This window comes from Hemibagrus wyckioides, linkage group LG08 (assembly GCF_019097595.1).
Source record: "Hemibagrus wyckioides isolate EC202008001 linkage group LG08, SWU_Hwy_1.0, whole genome shotgun sequence".
In the NCBI taxonomy this organism is placed as follows: Eukaryota; Metazoa; Chordata; class Actinopteri; order Siluriformes; family Bagridae; genus Hemibagrus; species Hemibagrus wyckioides.
The window spans coordinates 20,148,881-20,171,999 of record NC_080717.1 but is presented as its reverse complement, the minus strand read 5'-3'; the positions used below and the strand labels follow the sequence as shown (position 1 = coordinate 20,171,999).

General features: G+C 36.7%; 1 protein-coding gene across 1 annotated transcript in view; it reads right to left on the bottom strand.

Annotated features, from left to right (window-relative positions):
- fat2 (FAT atypical cadherin 2) overlaps positions 1–6,987 on the bottom strand; it is a 37,673-nt gene extending 30,686 nt beyond the window's left edge. The window contains exons 1-3 of the mRNA XM_058397557.1: positions 6,765–6,987; positions 1,017–4,313; positions 83–394 (exon numbers count right to left, since the gene is read on the bottom strand). Coding sequence (XP_058253540.1) covers positions 83–394; positions 1,017–4,284 — 3,580 coding nt within the window. The 5' untranslated portion in view covers positions 4,285–4,313; positions 6,765–6,987. The remainder of the gene's footprint in view (positions 1–82; positions 395–1,016; positions 4,314–6,764) is intronic.
- Between the last annotated feature and the right edge of the window lie 16,132 nt (positions 6,988–23,119).

Here is a 23,119-nt window from a genome sequence, read left to right as displayed (position 1 = left end):
ACAACTTATCACTGCAATTACATTACAGTAAATTTGCTAAATAGCTCATGAGTTAAAACGAAACTTTTAAATGATCCAATACCTGTCTTTGGACTGATGTCGAAATACGTTCGCTGAGAATCCGGGATTTGGAATGTTATCTTCCCCTCAGATGACTTGTCCACATCTGTGGCAGTCACTTTCAACACAAATTTGTCTCTTGGCAAGTTTTCTTTGATTGAAGCAAAGTAGATAGGTTGGGAGAGCTCAGGAGGATTGTCATTAATATCCAAAACTTCAATATAGATTTCTGTCCAGGCCACCAGGGGAATAGTGCCCAGATCGGTGGCATACACCGTCAGCCAGTAGTGTGTTACAGCCTCCCGGTCCACTGTGTCTGCCAGCTGAATCACTCCTGCAACAGAGAGTCATACTGTTTTCAGTTACTGAATTCAAGGTGTATTATAAATAATAATATACCAAACATTTTCTGTAGCTAATCTTTGACCATTACAGTTGAACATTTCACCCAATATTATCAGGTTTTATACCACAGCACTTTCAAAAACTCTTATCTGATTGGTTAGAAGATGTTCTATAGCAGCAGCTCTGACAATACATTATTGTGTCCATAGTAACAGCTAATTCAGTGTGACAAGGAAAAGAAGTAATAATTGATATGGTGAAGCCAGGAAATAATTTATATAATATTTAACAGTATTGTAAAAGGAGTGTGCAGAGTCAGCACTTTGTAACAGTCAGGGGTAAGGCTGATACATTCATTTTTCATAGACAGGAAAGTCTACAGGACAGACGACTTGTCATTTTGTAATTTCTCACTGACACAACCAGCAGGAACTAACTTGTCTCGTGGACATTGCACAACAAAATATTTGACATATTAAAAAAATATAATCATTGGTAAATTGCTGTGATATGAAATATCAGATATTGATGAATACAAATGCAGTCAAAATGTATTACATTGAATGGAATAAATTATTCTGAATGAGGCATTATGCAGTAATCTACTGTACCTGTTTCTTTATCAATGATAAAGACACCAAGTCCTGTCCCATCATGAATGTGATATCTAACGACTCCATCTTTGCCCAGATCTTTATCCACTGCCGTCACAGTCAGGACAGAAGTGCCTATTTTGGCATCTTCCATAACTGTAGCATTGTACACAAATGAGCTGAAAACTGGTGCATTCAGATTTTCATTGACATCCAGCACTTCAACTTCTATGAAACATGAGGACGACAAGGACCTGGGTTTTCCATGGTCCACAGCACGAACTGTTAGATTATAAAATTGTTTTCTTTCAAAGTCCAGTTCCTTCTCAAGAGTGAATAAGCCTGTTGATGTGTCCAAGAAAAATGTGCCTCGTTCATTGTTCTTTAGATTATAGCTTACAATGCCTCCACTGCCCAAATCTAAGTCATAGCTTTCAACCCATAACAGAACTGTGCCTTGAGGGGCATCTTCAGGAACTTTAATCCTGTAAACCTTAGGTGCAAACACAGGAGGATTATCATTGATATCTTCAAGGACAACCACTAAATCTGCTGTTGAGATAAGCTGAGGGTCCTCTTTCGCTTCATCCCTGGCTTCAATCTTTAAGTCATATCTGGGGAAGGTCTCTCTGTCCAAATTCCCTTTCACGCTTACCTCCCCAGAGATTTCATCAACTTTGAACAAGTTATTAAATGTTAACAAGGAATATTTGACCACTCCATTGTCATCTATGTCATAATCCACTGCATGCACTTTAAAAATGCTTTTGTCAATCTCTGTGTTTTCAGGGATGCTCAGAACATATCTTGGTTGAGAAAATAATGGTGGATTGTCATTTGCATCCAGGACATTGACAGCAAGCAATTTCCAAGCAGATATTTGTGGAGTTCCTAAGTCATACACAGTTATATTCAGAATATAGAATTGTTTTGTTTCCCTGTCTAATGGGCAGATGAGTTTAAGTTCTCCTGTTTTCATGTCAATTGTGAAACATCCTTCTTCATTCCCACTTGAAATTGCATACAAAAGCTTGCCATTAAAGCCACTGTCATTATCAGTGGCTTTAAAGTGTAATATAGACACATTGAGAGCAAAGTCTTCCCTGACATCAATGGAGCTTGGCATGGTATGAGCAAACTTTGGAGAGTGATGATTGATTATATGAACATCAGAGAAGGTCTCTTCTTCTTGGACAGAGAGGACAGGCTTGATTGATTCAATGAGCTTCTCAGTCAGCTGCCTGGACACTCCTGTTTCCTGACAGTGGCTCATAACTTCCTTTCCTTTGTCTGTTATATGTACAGTGACGGTAGTGGACTCAGTGGTGCTATATTTTCCATCAGTTGCTGTTATTTGTAAGTGAAATGAAGGATGTTTTGTCACTAGAATTTCACTGGGGATAGGTTGAGCTAGACTGATGCGGCCAGTAACAGCGTCAATTGTAAATAATTTGTCCTCATTTCCCGACAGGATTCTGTAATGTATTTGCTCTAGCTCATCATAATCAACTGCAAAAATATCAACAATGCTCTTTCCAGCTTTTAAATCTCGTGGTATGGAGACGTTGCATGCCACTCTTTCAAAAAGTGGACGGTTGTCATTCATGTTGATCATAGTGATGGTGACAGGACACTCATTTACACGACTAAAGGGACTTCCACTGTCAGAAGCCCAGATTCTGAGATGGTACCACCTTTTCATTAGCTCATAGTCAAGCTCTTCAGAGGTAGAAATGACTCCTGTTAATGGATCTATGACAAAAGGTAATGGAGCTGTGTTTGCAATTGCATAAGTGACAAAACCATTGTTGTCCCTGTCCACATCGATAGCAGAGATCTTTAAGATGCTAGTTCCTATCGGAACATTTTCTTGCACAGTGGCCTGGTATGAGGGTGAGGTAAATGAAGGAGCGTTGTCATTCTCATCAGTTATGTCTACTATAACGTGAGCTTCAGTTTCACCAGGATTGACTGTGACATCGAACTCATAATGAGATTTCTTTTCAAAGTCAAGATGCTCAGTAGTGACAATAATGCCAGTTTTGGGATTCATTTTGAATTTGTGGCTATCCGGGTTGTTTTTTATATGGTAGGTGACATTTGCTAAATGTGGATGGACGGACACTTTAAGTACATGGGTTTTTGGTGGGGAAAATTCACTAAGGCTTACTTGATATATTCTCTGCTCGAAGTTCATTGAGGTAAATTGGGGGGACGGAATATAAATTTCCTTAATTGGTGATAGCAAAGGGGGGTTACTTCTGTCTTTTGCCTGAAGGGAAACATTTAATCCATGTGTGTTTTCTGCCCAGTTGATACGTTTTACAGAGACCACTTGAAAGTCATTACCATGGAAGGCAGGTGGAATAATCTCAAAATCCTTCTCTGTATCTCCTGCAACGATACTCAAAGAGGCAGCTCGTGCCTTCACATGGGACTCTAGCTTGATGTTCACGCTTATTCTTTCAGCATCCATTAGAGGAGCCTCTGAAGTCAGAGGTGAGATAAGAGTAAAATTGTCTGTGGTCTTTTCAACATTTACGACCACCGTCGCAACATTTCCAAACTTCTGGACGCCAGAGATTTTCTTCGTCCTGTCCTCGGCCAAAATTGTGAGATCATACCTGTTGCTTAGACTGGCATTAAGCTTTCTAACAAGAATGACAGTCCCCGTGAAAGGATCCACAGCAAATGGATGCGTTCTAGTGGTGAAAGAGTAATAAAATTCAGCATTGCTTCCAATATCAGCATCTGTTGCACTTACTCTCACCACACTCGACTTCACGGGAGCATCCTCTCTAATTACCACGGTGTAAGAAGCAGGGTAGAAGAGGGGTTTAAGGTCATTTCTATCAAGGACCTGGATCAGTACTTTTGTTCTGGTCTGGTACTCGAAGGTGTTCTCATTAGCTTCAACAGTCAGCGTGTAGGCATCTCGTACTTCTCGGTTGAGCATTACAGGAGAGAGAGAGTTGCCACTGCCGGTTGCTATCCTCAGAAAGCTGAAATCCCCTACGGTTAACTCCTCTGCTTTGAAAAGGCCATCATCATCACCAGCGACAATTTTGTACTTGATGTTCCATAAGGGATCAGAAACTACAATGCCCATTGGTAGTGGACTCTCCACATAGGTCCGTGGAGCAGAGTTCTCATTAATGGTGGCATTATATAAGTGATGGGTGAACCTCAGAGGGGAGCTGTCCTTTCCAAGGCTCCCCTGGCATCTGGATATGTGCAGTAGGACTGCTAGAAGGCTGAGCAGCGTAGCCCTCTCTTTCAAGGCCATTCTCAGTGGCTCCTCATGGACCCTCAGAGCTGAAAAGACAAGAAAAGTGAGTGTGTGTGCATGTATGTGAGAATTTCATTGTGATCAGGATCACAAATGCACATACACACACGCATGCACACACACAGACACACACACATACATGCACGCACAGGCACACACCCACAAACACACACACACACACACAGTGAAAGCCCACAGGCAGGTATTCGCACTCCTGTTCTAACATGCCTAGACAAAAGCAGCATTTTATTGTGTGAGCATATGAAGAACTGTGTGTTCGACGGGTCGTTCTCTTTGGCTCCGATCATTTCACTGTCTCCTAAGAAATTATATAGACACTTTGTTACCTTCCTCACCAAAAAATATAGATGTAATAAATACCCTTCCCCGTTTACTTTTTTCACAGTTTTGTTTTTCTGTTTGTCGGGTATGTTCTTGATAACATTTCCTTGTTTCTTTTGGCTGGATAATTGCAATATAAACTGTGGGCTGTATTTACGAAACTGTGAATCCCTCCAGGGCAAATTCGGGTTATAAAAGTGGGAGAGCGAATGAGTAAGCAAGTGAACATATCTGTTTGTAACAGGATGTGTCTTGCGTTCTTGCTCCTAGTCACAGTCTACAGTATCAGCTACCTGTAGCCACATGCTCAGACCAGCTTTAACCCCATAGCTCGAGTTTCATCGTGAAGGCCGATATGAATAAAAATGTTGGCTCTGCTCCTACATATTGGTATTACGTTAACTATTTGCATGTCTACATCATGAGTTTTAAATCAAGTCGGTCATAGTAAGGACTAATCCATCAATTTTAAAAGATTTGTTTCTATGTTTACTTTGTATCCTGTCAAAAAACATACTTATTTTTATATAGCTTGTGTATATAGAATATCTTCATATTATTCACTAAAAAAATCTTTTAAAAATTCACAGCCTTTTTTCTTCACTTATTCTGTATGAAAGTGAAGATATTTGTTACTACTACTAATGGTATCTATCAAATTCTGGGATGGAACCTACAAACTGAGTGTTTTAGTATTGTGTTTGATATATATCTGTGTCTTCATGTTATATACTAAAAACAACCTATAATGCTTAGCCGTCTTTTTTCTCCTTTTTTTCTTTTGTCTCTACTAAACACTGTGCATAAATGCAGAACCTGCTGAAAAGTGAAGATGAAAAGCAAAAAATGACATTTAGTATTAGCTCTAGTATCTATCAACCTCTGGGACGTTAGTTTCAAATCAAACCCATTAGCATATAGTCATTTTCATGAAAAAAACAGCTCTGCCTTCATATTATACATTATACTAAATATTATAACTAATTTTTAAATAAATATTATAGATCTCACAGGCTATATCATGCTAATACGTCTGGAGAACGAAGAAGCCATGTGGTTAAAGCTGAAACCTAGTACTGGGCTCTTGTTCCTGATTTTCATGATACACCTTGTAAATCCTGACTGTGTTTTAAAAAGAAGAAGAAGAATTTTAAGGTTTTACATATCATTATGAACGTAGAGCAATTTCATTAGCTACTTCGTTCTGTTGCATCCACTGAATGCACCTAACACAGGCTTAATACCTGTCTCTATTCCCAGTGCCACAATGACCAATATGACCAGGAACTGACCACAGGAGGACATTTAGGACAAACAGTTTAACGCGTTTTTTTTTTTTAGTTTTGACCTTAAAAAAAAGTCAATGATATTACTTACCAAATTCACCAAATATTATCTTTAGTTTTTAGTACAAAAGGACAAACCTGATCTTCTGTTAAATGTATAAAAATTTGACCAGGAGTGATATTGTTCACTTTCTTCTGAACAAGATGTTAAGAAATCATCCAACTGCTAACTTCACCCCTACTTTAGCCCTAACCATTAACTTACATACAACTCAAGATATGCACATTGTTCTACATTTTCAAGTATTCGTGTTAACTCCGAAGCTGTTCTTATCTTCTGTGAGTTTCATATTAACTTAAAAACCATGTGTCTGGATTGTAAGGGGGGACAAGTGAAACGTTTAAATCATTTGCAATGCTGCTATCTGCAATGTGCATCTCAGGTCAGCTCAACCCTGCATATAGATCAGTATGCAGTGATAACGCAATTACTAACAGGGTAAATTCTTTTAAACCAGATTAAATTCTTTTTGCATATTTATTTAAATGAGAGACATTTGTTACCAAAATGACGATTGCTGCAAGTTTACATAACGGTTACATATAATTTGTATTTTCTACTTTCAGATTGCTTTAGCATCTAAACTTACTTTTATTTCATACACCAAATGAACTGCTTACTGAATTTTTCCCTTCACACAATCATAGCCTAGATAAATTATCCCATTACTGTGTTTTGTTTAACTACAGAGAGGAAAGACCCAGTCATAAAATCTGTTAAAATCCAATAGATATAAAGGCACTGTAAATCGCTAGCTACATCCACACCTACTGTGACAGTTGACGTACCTGAGGTCCTAAGTGAAAACTCCTCATGGAACCTTTGCTGCAACTCCCTACAGCTTTGGTAATTTCAGATTCCAGTGTGGCGTTACAAGTTGTAGTCTTTTTTCCATAATGTAGTTTAAAATAAAGTGGAAAGAATCCCAACAAATCCAACAGTTGGGCTCCTTGCACCGGTTGATCTGTTTTTACACAAATGAAAAGTGGTATAGAGTGCCGTGCTTGTGAGACACCTTCTTCCCTCAGGACGTTCATCCCTCCCAATCTGTCCCTCCCTCAACCCCACACCCTCCTCCACTCTCCAACAGACACCCAGGCACATGTCTGTCTCTCTCACTCTTTCTTAATATCTCTCTGTACCTTCCTGCATTTGGGCTTTGGGCCATGGGTGGATGTGTGTGACGCAAAACCTTTTTTAGAACAGTACCATGCAGGTAGTAAGGATTAAGTTCATAGTGTGCTTTTTTTTTATTAGTTTAATGCAAACCTTTACAATGTATGCTCCTTGCTCTTCAGGATTACAATCAGATAGCCTAAATTTCCTTAAAGGCAAGAGACTGCTTTGTAAAATTAAAATCATTTCAGAATTAGTCTATAATACATATTAAACATAAAGCTGTCCCAACTGCTACTAGAACATGAGCTTTTATCGGGTCCTTTGCTACCACTTACCCCCTAAAGCTAAATATCTTCATTTTATTGTTATGTAAACAAAGCCTACTACTCCTGGTTAGGTTACTTGCCGAGTGAGGTGTCTGAGACTTGGGCAGGTTCTAGCGAGATAACTAAAACTTTCATGTTTATCATACCACGAGTCACAATGGCTACGGGAGAATGGCATGGAGATAGGATCTGGTTTACTTTTAGCAGCTTCATCCCTGGCCATTTTAATCTAGAAAGTCAAGTCAAACCCAGAGCTTTGCTAGGGGGTGGTCTCAGTTTTTATCCACAATCGTCTCGACATGATATAATCACAGACCAGGTATCATGCCAAATTCGGTAGGTAGATCACCAAATATGAATGCATTATTTGAAATAAACAGATAATGTGTTATACACAGATATGAATGGGAGTTGCACTTAATATTTGTTTTCCTTTTTTCTAAAAGATTCACAGGGCTTTAGGTTGAGAGTAGAAGTGTGCACCAGGACTAGACCCCCCCCCCCCCCCCCCTAGACAGAACAAGTTATGTAAACAAGAGGTTTTTACATCCAAGCTTGAAGTCAGATTTGGAGATTGTGGCATACACAAAGACCACATTCACTAACATTGCACTCATTTATCCTTAGTAACTGCCTGTTCAGAGTCACACTGATTTCAACTGGACTACTATCTTGTCTAGAGTTTGAGAAATAGAACTAACTATATGAAAAAATATCACAGGTCAGTGTAAACAAAAATAATACCTGCATGGGCAGGATTTAAAGAACAGATTGATGAGCTGAAGTGATGTGCCTGAGGTTGAGTCAGCTATACCACACTGCTAGAATTTCTGTGTTTTTCCCCCCAGTGTTTTCTGGTGTTTCCAATTTTCTGGTGTTTAGTGCGAGGGTTCAAATTAAATTAAAAATAATAATAATGCATTAACCCCTCCTGCTTATTCTTGCATATCCTGATTTAAACCCTAAGGCTGTGACCACTTCTGAGTACAGGTACAGCTATGGATATTTAAAGCACAAAACAGATATACGTAGAGAGTGTCACTGCATTACACCCCTGCCTTGGAGTGGAAATGGAAATGGATGAGCACATGGACCCAGCGAGCAAGCACGCATGGCCCACAAATAAGACTCAACAGAAGGTGGGCATCGGGCCACTGGCAGCAGGTGGACCTAGGAAAAGTGCACTTTGAAGACAGAGTGAAAAATGTGCATCCCTTAGGGCATGATAGGACAATTTAGAGAGAAAGGAACTTTTATGTCAGTTTATGCAATGCTTTTGAGTGAAGAAAATATTTGGAGTGGATCAGAGCCTGTTTTCATTGCAGCATGTGAATTACATACTGTATCAGTATCCTCGATTGTGCTTTGCTGCATTTCAGTGATTTAAATCTCCTAAAGCATTAGCTTGCTTGTTTTAAAGCTCAGATGCTGATTAATAGATGAGCTGTGAATCACAAAACCCTACTATTTAGACAAGAAGTTGTTTTTAATGCACCTTTTAACTGAGAGGCTTATTGTTTGTTAAAAGAAGTTTGAATGTTTGAATGATTCTCACTCTCGTTCTCTGTAAGATGTCCTGACATGTCTTCCCACAAATAATACCCTTTCCGTTGCATGATCTTTGTCTGGTTTCAGATTTGTCACATCAGTTAGTTAATACTATTCATTTATCATCAGTCGAATATAATACTGTATTTGTTCTTCTTGTTTATTAAGTATCATCTCCAAGATTATCGTGATTAATCAGCATTTGAAACAAATGTCACAGTGGCATAAAAAATAAGCACATTTTGGTTTAGAACAATAGGTTCTCTTTGCAGACATGAAGATTTTGCAACTGTAAAATAATTTCAGCACCGGTTTATTTGATCAACACACCCTGACACTATATATTTATACTTAAAGCTCATTTTTTTAAATGTGTATTATATTATTCTGGCTATTCACTGGCATCATAGCGCCTTTTATTCACAAACCTTTCACTTACAAAGCACGTTCAAATCTAGATTTATTTATGGTCCCTTTTATTTGAGCTACTGGATTAAACCTATTCAACTCAAGCATCCACTCAAACCAGGCTTTATAAATATATGAATGTAATAAACAAAATAGCTTTTAATATAATGGGTTACAATTTCCAATACTATTATAAAAGGAAAATGTCCCAAACCCCCTGGCTATACTTCATGAGCCTCACTTTGAGAAAAACTGTTTTAAAAGTTTTAGAAGGGATGAAAACACCATGATCACGGCAAGCAGGTGAAAGATAATAAGATAATACATAATATAATAGTTTGTCCCCCTTTTACTTCTACCAGTCTTAGTTGGATGTATACCAGGCTTTCCGGTGTCTGTCAGAATGATGAGATAATTGATGGTCACAGCTGTCTGCACCAAATAAACAGTGTCCAGCAATCATGACCACATGGCTGTTAAAGACTCGTCACTCCCCTCCTGACAGTAGGACACTTTACTTTACACTATTATCATTAGAAGCATCTTAGTATTATATCTTTAAGTTTTAAGTCAATTTAATTCAATACAGTTCATAATTGAATAGCCTTCAACTTAACAGTGGGAGTTGTCACAAAGCAGTTTTACAGAAATGTATAAATTCAGGATATAAATGATAAAGTTTTGATTGATTCCTACTGAGCAATCTAGAGTGAAAAACTCTTTGAGATGATATTAGAAGAAAATCTGAGAGCGACCAGAGTCAAAAGGGAACGTTAGATAGTGTGATTATAAATAATTCTGTATTATATCATCAAAAAAGTGCAACCAGGAAATTCATTCTAATTGTAACATGAAGTCTATCATGTTGAAGTTTTCAACTGCTCAAGTGTTCAGGACCTCAAATAGCATCCAGTGTTCCCTCAGTTGCCTCTTTTGCTTCCCCAAACTGTATAATCTGGCTGCAATCACCATTTCAAATGTATAGCGCTGGGCAGTATAATCTTTTCATGGCATATTGACTGTATTAGTATGAGAGAAGGAGAGAAAAAAAGATTAAAAGAAAGAGAAAGAAAAGAAAGAAGGCCTGCCGAGACATTTATTATGGTTGTTTTTTCATTACATAGACAGATACCTCATACCTTCATACCTTCTGTCATCAGTTGAATTGTGGCTATCATGGAATGTAATTAATTTCACACATGGCATACTCTCAAACTGCCACACAAAATTACTCAAAATACAGCTGCTCCATTATTAACACAGCAGTTTGAAGAGATGGACTTGATGAAATTTCTCTCTGAGCATCTGGACAGCACTAGTTAGAAGGTTAGAAGAGAAAGTCAGGTCTGTACATTCACACTATCAAACAACAAAGCCACGGGATACTACGTATGTGCATGACACAGAGCTGCCATTTTAGTTTACAACAACAAGTAAAAAAAGGGGGAGTACACAACAACCGACATTTAAATGGAGATTTTCTCAATTCTATGCAAAACAGGTATGACGCAGTAAAGCAACAAATCCAAATGATTGCCATGAATGACCAATTCTATGCCTCAAACTTAATTCCTACCTGCAATTTTTCACTGTTTAACATAAGATTGGAAAAAAAAACTCTTGTTAAATACATATAGAGGCATCCATCATGGAAACAAAATTACACCTTGGATCAAAGTTACAAAAATAAAATTAGAGCTTTTTATTTTTGTTTTGCTATTTTCTCATTATTTCGATTTTCTCAGCAAGCTAACTGTACTAGCTCTTTCCACTCACCAGGTGCCCCAGCGCTCACCAGAGATTAGCTATAACAAGTTGATGCAATTTACTTTGACCCAAGATATTAATTTTGTCTTTGTGTGTGTGTGTGTGTGTGTGTGTGTGTGTGTGTGGTGCCTTGTGCAATATTTAATTTGAATTCAAGGACATGAGCACATTGCTGTGTGAATGTAGAGAAACTTCAAAATAAGGTAATATGTGGAGCATACTGTGATAACAGATTAGCAAAACCCATTGTTTACATATTTTTTCCTTCTGGAGAGAATAAATTCAGAAAGCCGTATTGAAAAAAGAATTAATGCAAAGAAATATTATTCCAAAGACTGGAGTGACAATAAAAGGAGAAAACAGAAAATCGTCTTTGGGTAGAAGGGAATGAGGAATATTAATTGCAAAATAGAACACTGTTCTTTTCTTTTTTTTAAGTAATACAATGTTTTTTACTTTTTATAGTATAGTTTCATTCTTTGTTTCTCTAATAGTGTAGTACAGTTAAATGAACATTTGAATGCTTTTCACTGTGTCCGTAACCTTAAACCATTCAACAACAGACTGCATATTATCGTAATTCCTCAAATACGACTCTGAGTACTAATAAAGCTTTGGGAAATTTTTTTAGTTCACTGTGCTTTTACATCACGTTAATTTTCATTGATGGAAGTTGATAGATTAAGAAGACAGAAGCTGAAAGAATAGCGCTGAAAATTTAATGATAATATTCGAATGAACATTTAACACTGTAAATGTTACTAATAAAAATCTCAAGATCAGCAGCTAAAAAGTTAAAAGTATCTGCTTACTGGCATGTGTCTATGCTGAACGTTGTGCCATTTCCCTTCCTCCACTTCAATACGCAAATAAAAGCTAGCTAGGTAGAGTGGGGGTGTCGACATGGCGGGTGTAAGATCAACGGAAAGAAACAACCATTTTCCTGCAGGGTTCTTTTATTTAGATTGACTGTGTGGGCAGGTGCATTCTCCCTAATGCTATCCAGGCATGCCATGTAAACTACACGTCAGAGAAGGTGACAAATAGCTAAAATTGTGACAAATAATCGAGTGATAGAAGTGAAACAAGGAGAATGCCAAGAAAGTGTTGAATTATGAGCGAATACATTTTTTTTTCTCAGTTAGTATAAAATATTTTTCTTAGAATTAACACACCCACCTAACAAATAATGAGTTTTTTCAAAACACATTTCAAATCTTCCATTATTGTACACAAATTACAAAAATATTACTTTTTTATTTCAAAAAGAGAGTGTGTGAATTCACATATAGTACAATATAATAATAATAATAATAATAATAATAATAATAATAATAATAATAATAATAATAATATAGAGCTGTGTGCAATCTGATCAAATTTATCTTTAGCTTTTTCTTTAATATCATTAATGTTAAATGTATTATTTAATATTAAATAAATGCAATTTTGCGATCAATAATTGTTTTAAAACAATAGAAGTGATCAACAGAATGACCTATATTCATCCCTTAAATGCGATACAACCCCAAAAAAAATGTTTCAAGTAGGCTTATATCAACAGATGTCATGCTGAGATGTTATTTCATCAGATGTCATAAAGACTTTTCAATATCTATGAACGAATTGACAGACGTTTTCTCCATAACATAAGGCTGTGTTAGGACACATTCTATGTTAAAACATGTGACTTCCTTTAGCAGGTGATGAGTTGGATTGGATTGAGTTGAGTATAGATTAGTCGAGTATACTTCTGGCATGTCAGAATCACATTATGATGATGATGTGACATGCCTTGTTGAATGATTTTTTATTTTTATTTTTTTCTTTGAAAAATGAACAAAGGTGACCTTTTCTAGATGATTCCATACAGTGTCTCCAGAAGTTGGCACTTGGAGAAAAAAAACATGAAAAGCATGAAAAGCTGCTGTTTGGTATTATTACATGCTAAAGGTTTTGACACTCTCATTATCCTGTAAATAAAATAAATAGTGATTTCATTCTACTACTACTTATCTGTGGATACATAGGACCATGCCATAATTGTATAATAGCAGTATTAAGTATCTTTTCTTGGGTCATTACATAAAATGCATTTGAATATTTCATTACTCTTCAGTAAGCACTTTATCCATGTCAGGGTCATGGAGGATCCAGAGTCTATCCAAAGAACCCTGGATTCGAGGCAGGGGCACACCCTGAATCGGACACCAGTCCAGTGCAAATACACATTCACACATTCATTCACACCTAGGGGTAATTTCAAGTGGTCAATTGACCTAGCGGCTTGCTTTTGGATAGTGGGAGGAAACTATAGAACCAGGGGAAACACCCGGGAAACACAGAGAGAACATGTGAAACTTTACACAAAGAGTAATCTTAGCTCAATATATACCCTGGAGAAGATTGCTGTGAAAACCGGTGTCATCACACCATAGCGACTAAGGAATGTTATATGATGATAAAGTGAGTTTGTGTATGAGTTTGAGTAAGAAGAATGCGCTTGTTTTTGTTCATTCTTTTTCCAGCAATCACCAATTTATCACTATATGACACACTGATATTCAAGAAGTGCAATGGGTCATGCTAATGTAAGTCAGGCAGGGAAATGTCTTATAACCCTATATCATCAAAACTCCTCACTTTAGTCCGGTATTATGTCAATGTGACCTCAATCCTCATGGATATCAAAGAAAAAAGAAAAAGGATTTTCATAAATTCTTTGTCAGTTGGAATTTATTCCTTTTATCATAAACTTAAATAATGACTTATGAAGTAATTCCTTAATAACTTACAGTAAAATCATACTCTAACATGCAGGTTACTACAAAAACTACTAATGACCCGTCAATCATTTTTAAGCAGTTGCAATATTTGTCAACAATGAAATCTTTACAGACATTTTAAATGTCATCACTGAGTGCAAGTAAATGATATATTCATATCATTATAAGCATAAGATGCTATTTATTTATAACTTATTTATTATGCCTAAAACATTCCACATCAAATGCACAATGAACCATGTGGCATTACACTTAATACACTTCATATTTGCATTATGACATTTCAAAAGGTTCTAAAGAAATAACAGATTAAAGCTTTTTATTACATGATTAGTGTTTAAGGAACTTACCAAATAATTCTAAATTCAGGTATTATGATTTATGAATATGGGCTTTATAGAAAAATGTGATGCTTTATGATAGCTGATATTAGTTGGAGCAAATCTTTATGAATTTATGTGGTTAATTTTTAAGTGTATATTAGTTTATGTCAGTTTATGAGCTTAAGTCAGTGGTCATGTGATCTCATGAACCCTAGCCTTAAGTGTTATGCAAAAATGTCCATGACTCAAGTGCAACTACTGCAGGTCATTTAGTCCGATCATTTCATCACCACAGATGGGGTGAGATAAAGGACAGTGTTGAATATTAAGTAATGTGTAGTGAGGCAATGCTGTTTGACACTCCATCACAGCTGATTGCACTAGTGCCTGTTGAAATTACCCATAATTAAACCTGGTAAAACCTAATTGGTGGTCGTTTCATTATTTAATATCATGGAAAGATTCAGAGGCAGAATGATTTCTCATTTGTAGATGGGAGTATTGAAGAACGACTATATTCCTGAGTAGGACAATACAGCTCCGGGATTCCTGGTTTCAACTCAGCTCAGGTTACTGTCTGTGTGGAGTTTATGTAGAATCATGATCTCGCCCTTGTCCAAATGGGATTCCTTCAGGTTCTCCTATTTCTTCCCACCTTTCAGTAACATCCCAGTAGGTGGATTTGCTAGTACAAATTGCCCCAAGGTTTTTAAGTACTGGCTGTAGATTCTGATACCAAACTATTGTTAAACCATTGTTGAATGTAAAGCCACAGGTAGTCTCTGTGGTTGTAGGGGTCACAATATAATCAAAATTCTTGGTTGTCTCAATCAAAAAAGAAGAAAAAAGTTGATATAAGAACGATTAAGGTACTATAGTATCTCTAAGCCTCTGCTACTCATATTATCTCCACACATTTGCTTAAGTAAAATGGTTTTGTAACATTTCTCATTGATCACTTGAAAAAAATGGCCAATATGGACAGTATGTTGTGTTTAACAGCAAGTGAACTGACCTCTTAGCATGCTGAGCAAATCATGGAACAAGGAGGGATCCACAGTCACGTTGTTGATGAGTGATCCGCAGTCACACGGATGCTGAGTGATCCACTGTCACCTTATTGCTGAGTGATCCACAGTCACATTGATGCTGACTGATCCACAAGCACAGTCAACTCTCCCATGCTCTCGGATTGTCGGAACACTAATGCATAATGCTTGATTTGGGTTTGTGTGTTCAGAGATATACTCTTATTTATTGCTTCAACAGGAATAAATAGCAAATAAGTATCCTTGACATCTGTGAAATGAAAATTACATTATCATTTTTTTATTCATAGGGTCAATAGGCTAGTGGTCACCAGCGTTTCTTTTCCCATGGGGAAAAAAAACATATTTGGTATCAACATTTTTGAAAAGGTTTTATTTTGAATGTTTATAGTGTAGAAAAAATAGCAAGCACTAATCATTTTCAATCCCAACACCTTCTGCACTACACACACATCACACAAATCATCATAGAAATTTCCATACTTACCCACAGTCACCTTGTGCTTAAACATACTGAGAAAAAAATATAGATACTGTCTGTTATGTGTGGTGTGAAGAGTGTTTATACCCAAATACTGGCCAGTGACTTTTTGTCAAGGATACTAACATGCTAACATGAGGAAAAGTTAGCAAAACTATGACAAAGTCATTTATATACTTATCTAAATTGCACTCCATCTTTTATTACATTATATTAGCTATTACCTTTTTTTTTTCAAATAGAGTTACTCCCATGGAGTTGAATGTTTTCCAGTCCTAAAAAGTTTTATTCCTCTTATGCCACTACAAATTGCCAACATTTTTTAAATAATTAAAGACACATCTTGATTTTCCTTTGTTTAATAGATACCTTTAACATTGAGGAACAGTCAGAAGTACCTATTGTCAATTATCTCTTCTTGAACGTATCTTTCTTGAAGTTAATAAGACAAAAATGTAGCTTACAGAGAAAACTCCTTCCTGAAGACTTTTCCATGATAAAATACCTTAAATTACCTCCTTATGCTGGACTTTTTTTCTCAAAACTACAAATGAAAAAAGTCACTATGCAGAAAATGTCAGTATATTTTCAAGTACACCTTTTAAATTCTTTTAATTGGAGCCTCTCCCATAGTGTCCAAGTCCCAGTGTAAGTTGTAACAGTAAAAACAATTTCATTTTAGAGCAACTGATCTGAACGTTCAGAATCAATAACGCAGTAGCACTGTGGTATCCTTTAATACAAGTCAGGAAAAAAAAAAACAGTTTCCTTTAACATTTAGTTCCAAAGAACTGAAAAAGTGCAGGGACTCTAGACTAACCCATGAAACAGAACACCTAAAGCAATTTCCATTCAGGAGAATGCTGCTAGACAATCTTTTCTGTCAAAGCTGAGAGCAATTTTCTGTGAACAGGACTCTTTTGTCTGTTACAGTGCCAAGAATAGATTGAACTCTTTATTGTTAAACACTGTGACGTGTGTTTGCTGACACACAAAAAAAAAGTGTATTAAAAAAAATGTAGCAAAATGGAAACGTATTTTTCTAGCACTCCTTAAGGCATGTATTGTTGTGATGATTGTGGTCGTCTGATCGAGCTGAACTGCTGAAGGTGAAATATGAAACTTCACTGGGTTAAACCTGTTGATAAAACTTCAGAGAAGCCTTCTCAGCCAAGCCTTGAGAACACAATCACATTCTGACTTTCACTTCTAAAAGAACTGCATTGTTGTTTGTGACTTCAGACAAGTGATCATTTAAAGGTTTATTCTCTAAAATCCATGGCAAATAATTTAGATGACTGGAAATGGAAATAATCACATGAGACGGATAAACCTCTGGATGAAAAGAGCTTTGCTTTTTCAATAATGCTCAATCAGCAAAACTGCAATACAATTGCAAACTGTAATACACAATATTTGCTCTTCGTTAACACTCATTCGTAGACACTCATTTAACGTTTAGTCAGATTAGTGTATGGGAAGGCAAAATCCCTATCTCAACAAAATATAAAGACCTTTCCACACGTGTACCGTGCAGAAACTGAACAAGATGTAATTATTGGATGTAAGTCTGAATCTCTTTCCACCAAAACCTCCATTAAGATAAAACCAAAGAGCACAGAGACGGAATTCCATAATCCATATTTTATCCTCGCTTGCTCTCCAAGATCCTGTCTTACTATCCACCAACCAGCTCCTCAGGTGTGCTGCTCATTCATGCAGGACTTAAGCCCATAATTAAAAATGTGTTCCAACAAGGAGGGGCAGAAAGAGCATGTAAGCTTAATGTTTAAGCTTAAGAAAGTGTAGATACTTTTTTTTTTTCTACAAATCATTTTATGGATGATTCCATGCTCAGCGTGCCATTTAGTACCATGTTAAATTCACAAACATGGATTTAAAGACAAGGTAAAAGACACTGATAAAATGTCCACATCCACCTATGTGTATATTCAAAAACCAATTATTTTTTAATTAAAGTGTGAATTCTTTTGACATTTCAAACATCCTTTTCCATGAGCCATCCATTATATGTCATGAATAAATATACTCTTATTCATTCTTCTTTACTTTCAATTATATATTACATTTTTTTCTCAAAAGTATATCCTTTTTACACCACTTTAGATTACATGTAAATGATTAAGTTACAATAATTAAATTATTAGAAATTGTTTTGTGCTTAACTCTTTTATTCATTTCAGAATATATGCAGCCATTGGCAGAAAAGAAACCTTGAAAAACAAAATGGGGGAGAGAGAGAGAGAGAGAGAGAGAGAGAGAGAGAGATGTTGCCTCGATGTGTTAACTTTTAAATAGTTTTTTCTTGGATTTAATGTTAAATAAAGTTTCATTTTTAAGAGATATAAGCATTACATGTCACCCCAAAGGTAATATCAGTCTTGTCATCACATTTTTTTTACGTTGTTACGCTGACTGTATCCGCATGTCATTCAGTTGATCAACGTGCTTGCAGTTTGTTTCATGTCCATCAGCTTGACACGTGAACCCCATCCATGTTTTCGTTTTCCCGTCATTCCTCACTCCAATAGCAAGAGAAACACACCGGGGGAGGGGGAAGGGCAAGACAGAGCTTTCAGCCTGACGTGACAGCACTATCACCTGCTCCTGGCTTCAGCAAGCCAAAAGGAGTGGGAGGCTCCTTTGTGCTGGGTGTAGGCCAGCATGAGGGCGAAAGAGGGAACAGGAGGAGGAGGGAGAGGAGGAAAGGCAGATGGAGGAAGGTAGGGGGAGAGGGGACGGGATTCAGCCCAACACAGTATGCACAGGAAACACAATCAAACTCCCAGCAGACCTGCTGGGCCTAACACACACTACAGCCTGCTCTCTCTTTCTCTCTCTCTCTATCTCTATCTCTCTTTCTCTCTCTCTCTCTCTCTCTCTCTCTCACACACACACACACACATATGTACGAACACACACACACACTCACTCATTTCTTGTCTTTCTATATGTGCTGCTTACAGATCATTCGGATTGCATGGTTAGCTTATGGAAATATTGCCATATGCTTCTCGATAAACATGTTGCTGATCACCAGGAAAACTCCCAGCATTCTGAAGTCATGAAATAAATGTGTGGGCCAACTAGATAAATATTAAAATGATTTACTGAAAACCTTAATAGTTCTCCTACTTCAAAAGGAAGCGGGCAAAGGAAAGGGAAAAATAATACAAAGTATCGTATTAAGGTGTCTGGCCACTACAACTGGCAGAAAAGCTTTAATTTACATTACTCTGGAAACATACTGGAGAGATAAACACCATTTCCCCAGAAAATATTCCCTCAGTTGTTGCTCTGATAGAGCACACTGTCTTACACATCGGCATTTCCCGTATTAAGCGCTGGTGAACATGAAAATCATAAAAGAGTTTCATAAAAAAAAAGTTTTATACAACTGCACTGTGTTACTGTGAATTATTTAATAACAAAAAGTGTGTACCAAAGCACAATGAGTACCTTTATCTAGTGCAATTTCCTCTTTACATCTCTGGATTATAGTAAGACTGTGAGCCGGTGTGCAGGCGTGTTTAATGGCTACGTGCTGCTTCTTTGTGTAGCCCCCAATGTTTATTGTTAGTGCTGAAAACTGGTTTAGGCAGGAACTTCCACGTTCTGCATTTGCATTACATGTTGATATGCCAACATATTTCACTGTTGATAACTGTTGATTCAAATTCTCAAGAAAGACTTCCTGAATCACCAACGATTAAAATCAGTTTTTTCAGTGTTGACACCCTGGGCTAACAATGGGGTATTAAATTATATCTAAATGTTTGTGTAAGCCAAGTCATATCTTGTGGAAAGATACGGAAAGACTGATTTTCTTCATACTCACTTGCATATGTTGATTACCTGTAATGTGCAGAGAGTATTCCCTTTGAACGATCAGGGAAAAGCCTGAAAAAGACAACTGGACTTTATTTTAATTAGAAATGAACAATCAGTATAAAGCCTGAAAAGCAAAAATGATGGAAATGATTTAACAATACAAAAAAATTAGGTTGGCATATCTTCCTTACACCTCTGGGGTTGGGGATTCAATTCCCTCCTCTGCCCTGTGTATGGAGTTTGCATGTTCTCCCCATGATTTAAGGGTTTCCTCCAGGTACTCCAGTTTCCTCCCCAGTCCAACGGTTGCAGCGTGAGCTGGTTGGCATCTCTAAATTGTCTGCTGTGTGTATGTTTGTGTGGGATTGTGCCCTGTGATGGCTGGGCACTGATCCAAGGTGTCCCCTGGCCTTGTAGCATGAGTCCCCTGCTCCAGGTTTCCTGTAACCCTGTGTATAATAAGTGGAACAGAAATTGGATGGATAATAATAATAATAATAAGAAGAAGAAGAAGAAGAAGAAGAAGAAGAAGAAGAAGTTCTAAATTAGTTTGTTTATGGCTTATGGACAAGCATTTCTTTTGTTTTAATTATATGATTAATTTTTATTTTTCTCAATCTATGGATTTATGTTGACTTGCTTTCTTTATTTTTTAGATTTTTAACTAATGCTAATTATATAACCACTGGTTTTTACATGTTCTCGTTGATATTCTTAGTCCTTATCCTAGTGAACTGTGTTTTTGTTAGAAACTGAATGAGGATATCTGCTAAACCCTGTAAACATCATAAAACAAGCAGTTTAATCTCAACAGTGTATTCCATATATAAAAGTGCACTAATCCAAGCAAATTATATGATTCAAAGTCGAGGTTTACGCTAGCTTGTCTTCTTATGCAGAAATTTACACACACTCACAAGCAGGAGTACAAATGATTGTGTTTTTTTCTAACTGCCATTTCTTGTGTGAATGCTTATATGAACATTTCTGCATAAATCCATTCATATCTTGCTTAATAATTTGTTTTTTAATGTTATTTTTTACAGTTCATTAAACCACTATCATCATCACATTAGTTACTAAATTTAATTACGTCACAGGGCTGATGTCCCCTGTCATCTTTTTGTTCATTTTTAGAATAAAGTGTTCATTGTACATATTTATTTATAGTCTTAGTGTTAGGAGCATGGAAACGCTCAGTTTGGGTTAAATACCAACGCTGAAGAGGACGGCTCACAAACAACCTTGGTTCAGATATCTGTTTTGCTTGGTAATGACAATGTAGCAGAGAGGCAGGTGGCCAGAGTGTGACTTATGTAAGGAATGGATAAGATTATGTGTTACTGTTAACATTTGAAATACAGAGGCTTTGTGTTGAAGCTATCTGTTTCCTGAGTTGCAAAAAGAGACTGCTTGGGGGTCAACCATGCAGATAAGGAGGAATGCATGCAGCAGTGCAGAGCCTGTGGCCATGAAATAACCTGGCAGCACCATTCATATAATCTGCCTACACATATCCAGGGTAAAAGGTCTGGCAGTAAATATTCAATGTCTTCAAGGGAGTGAACAGAGGGAACAGTATCCTCTGTGGAAAAAAAAAAATTAGGCAGTGGAATGTTGACAAAGATTAGTTATATTTCTTTGAGCTCATACAAAATACAGTTTGCAATTTTAATCGTAGTTGACGTTAGCTTGTGTGAGAATAGAATATTGTCTAGCTGTTCTCTCTTTACTTATCAGTTTTCAGAGCTGCAGGCACCTACAGTGCACTTTTATTAATTGTACACATCAAATTACAAAGGTGTCAGTCTCACCCCAGTACAATACATTCATTCATTTTCTACACTCTTAGCTAGATGTGATAACATCATTATAGTGCAGATTCCTGTGCTGGAAATGTATACACAAGAGTTCAACAAGAGAGGTGATATATGAGTGCCCTGATTTAGGTGAATATGGAATGTAAGCATAGATCTGTTTCTAAGAGTGAGGGCCTTCCAATACCCCCTTCATTTTTCATACTGAGAACATGATCTATCAGATGATCTGCTCCCTCTGATGGTCCCAGCCTTTTGCAGGATCTTTGTGGGGGCACATGCATTTCTTGCCATTGCTCCATCACAATAATGGATGGATTTATCAACAACAACTGTGAGCTTAGTCTGTAAAATTCATACAATTTTTAAAATATAACTAGATGCACAAGCAGTAGAGTTAGACTGCAGCTCATAATGGCAAGTAAATAGAGTTCTCTGGAAGCTCTAGCATACTACTTTAGGGGAATTGATCCTAGTGCCCCTTTTATGGCTACAAATGCAATAGGTCATATATTTTTATAATCTTTTGTTTGCTAGCTATACTAATACCATGAACTTTCCTACTATCCATGCACACATCCATCCATTTTCTCTACTGCTTATCCTACACAGGGGTGCAGGGGAGCCTGGATAGGGGATAGGGGACATCCTGGAGGGGGTCACAATCACACACACACACACACTATTATATTATTATATAATAATATTAAATTAAATTGTATGTATGAAATATTGTTTAGAGTTTTCTCAATATATGCATACTGTACTGTATTTTTTACAGAATATTGGAAATAAGTCAACGAGTTAAAAAACAAAGCAAAATCCAGCAAAATCATTTTAATTATTAACAATTGGCTATGTTACCAGTTATCCATTATCTGTTTGTGTGATTTTATAACTATTAGTTTGTATCTCAGTTATGGTGTTAGCTTCATAAAAATCTATTTTTCATTGGTTTTTAAACTTCTGCAGTTTATCATTGTTTAGATTATGTTTTTTTTCCTGCATTCATCTTGGATAGCTGGATTTTTTTTTTTTTTTTGCATTCCAGATAAATAGTCTCCTACATTCAGGTCAGATAGGCTGATTTTCTGCATTCAGGATGATTAGACAGATTTGCTGCATTTGGGTCAGATAATCAGGTTATTTTTGCATTCAAGTGGGGTAATTGGAGTTGCTGCATCCTTGCAGTGGCAAGCTAGCAAAGAATAATTTGCTGTGTTTTAGGTCAAGGAGAGAAAATGAAGAACAAAACTCTTTTTAGTAGTTTTTTTTCTGTTTTTTGGAGTTTTGTTGAATATATTTTGTAAAAGTAATGGGAAAGTAATAGCATGAAAAATAACATAATCGTGAAAAAAATAGGCTCAGACTGAAACCTTTCAAACTTCATCTCATTAGCTTTTTGGCTGTCAACATTTCCCAGTCCAGACTCCTGTGTAACCTCATCAGAAAGAAATAAACCTTCCTTGTCAATCCTGTTCTACCTGAAATCAAATTATAGTTAATCTACCAAAAAAAAGACGTGAGAAATATTAAGCAAGAAGAAGCTGGAAATGAAATTATATGATGGGATACATTAGAAAACAGCTCTGCAAGATACTTTTTTGTTGGTTTTGCAAAATACAAATTATAAGACCACGAATTTTGAATGTAACCTATCCAATGTA